The following is a 5,362-nucleotide window of genomic DNA, read 5'->3' as shown; positions in this document are numbered from 1 at the left end:
GCAGTGCAAAACGAAAGTGGCGCAGTGCAAAACCTGTCTCTTATACACATCATTCCGCTAGAGCTCTAGAGGCCCTAGGTGGTGTTGCTTCTTCTTTAGCCAATGAGGCTATTCTGGAGCTACGGCGTGATCCTGATGCTGGGCTCTTAGAGCTCTCTCGTGGTGATTTTCGAGGCATACTCACTTGATGCAATAACTGGGCCTAAAATGATTAAATCAATAAATTATCAACATTCGAAATTGACTGACTATACTTAATAACTGGAGTATAGAAGCAATGAAGAATTGCTACTGAAAAAATCGCATACCAGACTGCATAGTAAGGCCTGTGCGTGGAATATATCCTCTGGGCTAAAATTTGGCCTAGAAATACGTCCGCGCATTTTAAAAAATAAGGGCCAATTTCTGCGCAGGTTTTTAGATTTTACCGAAAATTAGGCTTTGACCAAATCTTAACATATAACCAATGCAATTATGCAGCACATATGATTCCATACACCTACTTTCCTAGCGGTTTTGCGCACAAATTTGAGCTGATTTTTTAGATATCGTCTGCACAATTAAAAAACTTTACAGTGGATAGTATACTACTTGGGCTGGACATTGAAAAAAAAAATAATAGCCTATTCTAGTTTCCCCAATCCCACAGTGAGTGACAATGTAAAAGCATCACCATCTGACCTCTCACACTACTGCTGGGCTCTCACTCAAATTCAGACTCAGTCACACAAACAGAATGACAAATCCATTCAGCAAATCCATTTTGTTGATTGTTGAACTTGAGCTAGCCTAGAACGGATTATGACCGGTTGAGCCGCCGACAAGTTGAGCCGCCGGTAATTTCTATGGAACGCCAAGCGCGTCTCTCAGTGAATGTAGTGCGTCTCTCAGTGAATGTGTATTTATTATATGTAAGTTTAACAAATAGTACGACAGTGTCGGTAGAAGTCTGGCCTTTCTGGCACCCAGTCTTCGCATATTGTCATATATAACATGTAATTGTTACTATTTGATGTTACGAAATATATACTGTATTCGTTATTAAGTTTTATGCTTATGTATTTTTATTCCAGTGCAACTCCGAGTATAGCCTAGGAGGTTTTTTAGATAACCCTCTTTTAGTTGTAACTGGTCGAAATAGAATTGCATAATTTGTTGTATGGTCAGCATTTTAGTGGATTTTATTTTAGTCGAGTGCTGACCTATTCCTTGTACTGTATTTCCAGGGATTTCACTGTTCCCTGGTATTTCTAAACTTTCCGTCATTGATTAAATGACAATATCATGCAACACGGTGTAAGCGTTTTCCTTTCTGCGGTGTGTCTGTTTGCATAAATGGAGATTATGTTTGTATGTTTTTGAGATGCAAATAAATAAGGAGGTATAAAAATATTTTTGTACCTCCCTGATAAATCAAATCGAATTCACATATCAAACTCAAACAGGTTGAAATCTTGATTGAGATTTATGTTATACTGTATAATTAGAGGATGCAGGAAAACCATTGGTGCGTCCTTATGAAACGCCAAAAGGACAAATTACAAGTGGCGCAGAGCAAAATTCAAGTGGCACAGTGCAAAACTAAAGTGGCACAGTGCAAAACTAAAGTGGCGCTGTGCATGCAAAGCGAAAGTGGCGCAGTGCACATTCAAATGCGTGTGCTGCTACTTGAATTTCGCACTGCGCCACTTTAGTTTTGCACTGCGCCACTTTATTTTTGCACTGTGCCACTTGACTTTTGCACTGCGATTGTAGTTTGTCCTTTTGGCGTGAAGCGGCACTTTGAATTTAGGCGATATTGTATGGAGCGCCAATTTTGGCATCAAAATTAAAATAAATGAATGAAAAAATCAAGAACACATAATTCAATTTTCTTAATAATTTTACAGCAAAACACAACAGCACAAAAATTCGGGACTAAAACACAAATAGGAACGTTATGATCATAGGCATACTTGTCGTAGATACCGTAGCCTAGGCTTATCTATTCTATTCTATTCATCGTTACTACCGCTAATAAAGGCCTATAGCATAGTTGTCAGCCATGGCTACTAGAGACAGATTAGCTTCGGTAGTGAGGGGTTATACAAATAAACAAATTGCTGAAGAAATGGAGGTAAGCGTAAGCACCATAAAAAGCCTCCGGCGTAATTTCCAATTAAGAAAGAGTGACCTTTCGAGTGATATCAGCGGTAAGTTTGAAAAAAAAAATCTGTTGCGTTTTGTTTCTACATCATTGCTAGGCTAGTCGGGGTAGACTACTTATAGTTAGTCTATGCTAGGGTCGACGCAACCGACGGGGTAGCTAGTTAGGAAGATCGATTCAATAACATGCATTTTCACATTGTATTATTACAGCTCAGATTGACATTTTCAGCATTTAAATTTATTAATTAAACCAATAATATATACAGTAATAATTTTTGTTGCAAATCAAAAAATTAAAGGACACAACAGATTTGTTTTTAACTCAAGTAGATTTCTTCCTCTTTTTCCTGTTTACATTTTGACAGAATGTAAACTATACGGTTTTAAAGATTTGTTTAAACATTTTTCATAAATACAATTTCAATATTTAAATGAATATGATATTAATTTTATTGTGGTCTTAGTGTGCGACAGCGATTTCTGATATTTATATATTGAAAAAAATACTGTTTAGGCATTTTAATTATTCATATATTACTGTGGCCTTTAATAATAATATAATGATAATGATAATAATAATAATAATAATAATAATAATAATAATAATAATAATAATAATAATAATAATAATAGTTCATTCTTATGTAGCGTAATTTACCTGTAGGCCTATAAGTACTTTAATTGTTATCATTAATTACAATCAACCACGGTTGAATTTTACAAAAATGATATGTTTTATCTTTTTTTTCAATATTATTATTATTATTATTATTATTATTATTATTATTATTATTAGTAGTAGTAGTAGTAGTAGTAGTAGTAGTAGTATTAGTACTATTAGTATTACGGTATTCCGTCATCATAAAAAATATCAAGTTTATTCTATAGACATAGACATTTAATGACTAAGGTGAATGGACACAAGACTATACGTACGGTACTGTACCAACACTCATAATATGACATCCTCATTAGATTCATTAGTATTAAATATTAAACCTGTGTATTTCAGTATCCAATTGTTGATGTAGATGATTGAGGAATTGGATCCTAATTAATTTCATGTGTAAATGGTGATTTAAAAAGGAGATAGAACATACTACTAAAGTGGGATTAAACAGTTAGTTTTGCACTGCATCACCTTAGTTTTGCACTGCGCCACTTGACTTTTGCACTGCGACCGACTTTTTCGCTGCGCCACTTGTAATTTGTCCTTTTGGCGTTCCATACGTCCTACCATTGAGCTATTTTTACAAACTTCTATTGTGTTTCTAGTATTATTCATGACCAGTGTGACCACTGCTTGGGTATTTACCCAAGATCTTGGGTATTTTGACATGGTCTTGGGTTCTTGGGTATTCCGTTCAATTCCTTGGGTATTTTATTTTTACTAAGAATAATTAAATATTTTTTGTCATAGAGGAAGAGTTAAGACTAACAAAGTATATCTCAGTCCATTCAAGTAAGCAAAACTCAACGAAGTGCACATAACATTGTTAATTGACTGTTAATTGCTATAAACATGGGTTGGTTCAGAATTGTTTGTTTGTGATTTGCGTTGCCACTGATCTTGCCTAATTAATGCATTACATACAACTTTGATCACTGATATACACTGATAACACTGGCCGACTGAGGGTGTATTTTTCTATCCGTATTATTACCTCATGAATATTAATTTTAATAATTAACACAAACAATTACAATAAAAAATGGTTTATAAATTGAACTAAAAGGGAAACTATACATGCGAAAAACACGTATTTTTCAAATTTTAATGCATTTTCAGGAAGCTTGGTAATTTTGGGCAATTTTTGCTGAATTTTGGGTAATTTCGACCCAGTCATTGGGTATATCAAAAATGGTGAGTGGTCACGCTGTTCATGACCCACACAACTGAACCGCAGTGTGCTGTGAATACAAAGCATGTATTCATTCTCAAGATCTTTATTTAACACATATTAAACATATATATAACAGGTCAAACAAGCAAACTAAAATAATGTTTGCATTGCATCATCTAAAAATAGAAAAAAAAAAACAAAACTGGATTCAATATCTTAAAAGAATAAACTGCATTGAATTTTACTAGCATTATGAAGTCACACGATGTCTGTCTCTTATACACATCTAGAGGTGTATAAGAGACAGGTATTTAGCAACTACCCAGTCATTGGGTATATCAAAAATGGTGAGTGGTCACGCTGTTCATGACCCACACAACTGAACCGCAGTGTGCTCTGTGAATACAAAGCCATTCAATGTTGTGTTAGCCTACTTAAATCAACTTTTTGACATGCAAATCGAAAGTCTTTCAAGCATCATAGAGGAGTGTGACAATGGCATTTTACATAAAGGGGTGGTTATAAAAAAAAGATGTCCATTTTCAGGTAGGGTAAACAGTATTTTTGTATATTAGGAGATTATACTACAGAGGTATGCATAGTTTGAATCCATTTTTGGTTATAGTCTAAAGGAAGAAAACAAACTGCAAGAAACAACGCATCCTCGCATTCCCTCTTCGAAGTGTTTGGCAGGCGCTATCGCTCTATCACTACTCGTACAAACAGGTACGAAACAGCTTCTACCCAGCAGCGATTTAGGTACTTAACTGCTTTTGTTTATCATTACGTCTCGAAATTTCTCTAGATTTACAATACTGTAACAACAGTAAAAAATATTTTTAACTTAGATTGCAGCGAACGAAGTTGCTGATATTGCTTATTCTGGGCCTATCTATCCTGTCCATTTATATGTTCACAAAAGCAAGAGTGAACGATGGCGAAGATGTAGGCCTACCCTTACTTGTAAAGTCCAGGTCATCAGCGGAGAAAAAGAATGCTTTTGTGGAATGTAAGTTACCATTGGCCAGTATATAATACTTTACAAGAGTTTGTTGTTGTTAAAAGGTTTATTACATTTGCTCTTTATAGAATTACTCCCATACAAAAATTTTCTATAGAATTCTATAAAAAAAATTCTATAGATTTTCTATATAGTATTCTATAGAGTATCTATAGAAAACTTTTCATAAGTTTTTCTATACAATTTCTAAAGGATTTCTATACAATTTCTAAAGAAAAGTGGCTTAATTCTCTATAAGAATCTATAGAAATTAACAGCATTTCTATAGAAAATAACAAGTGTTTCTATAGAGAGTAACGCTGTTATAATTTCTTTTCTATAGAAAACTATTATTTTCTATAGAAATGGA

At 34.1% G+C, this 5,362-nt stretch overlaps 1 protein-coding gene across 3 annotated transcripts in view; it reads left to right on the top strand.

Annotated features, from left to right (window-relative positions):
* Window positions 1-4,339: 4,339 nt before the first annotated feature.
* The window catches only part of LOC117112421 (WSC domain-containing protein 2-like), a 12,628-nt gene continuing 11,605 nt past the window's right edge, over window positions 4,340-5,362 (top strand). The window contains exons 1-3 of one of the 3 annotated variants that reach the window (XM_033255496.1): window positions 4,350-4,538; window positions 4,618-4,718; window positions 4,841-5,001. In XM_033255496.1, the coding sequence (XP_033111387.1) occupies window positions 4,902-5,001 (100 nt within the window). In that variant the 5' untranslated portion in view covers window positions 4,350-4,538; window positions 4,618-4,718; window positions 4,841-4,901. Of the gene's footprint in view, window positions 4,539-4,617; window positions 4,719-4,840; window positions 5,002-5,362 lie in introns of all 3 variants that reach the window. The other 2 variants (XM_033255495.1, XM_033255497.1) reach the window with 2 other exon arrangements.

The sequence above is a fragment of the Anneissia japonica genome, unplaced genomic scaffold, assembly GCF_011630105.1.
Source record: "Anneissia japonica isolate Jap-2015-1 unplaced genomic scaffold, ASM1163010v1 scaffold1217_len86699_cov187, whole genome shotgun sequence".
NCBI lineage: Eukaryota > Metazoa > Echinodermata > Crinoidea > Comatulida > Comatulidae > Anneissia > Anneissia japonica.
This window is presented reverse-complemented; position numbering and strand designations above follow the sequence as displayed.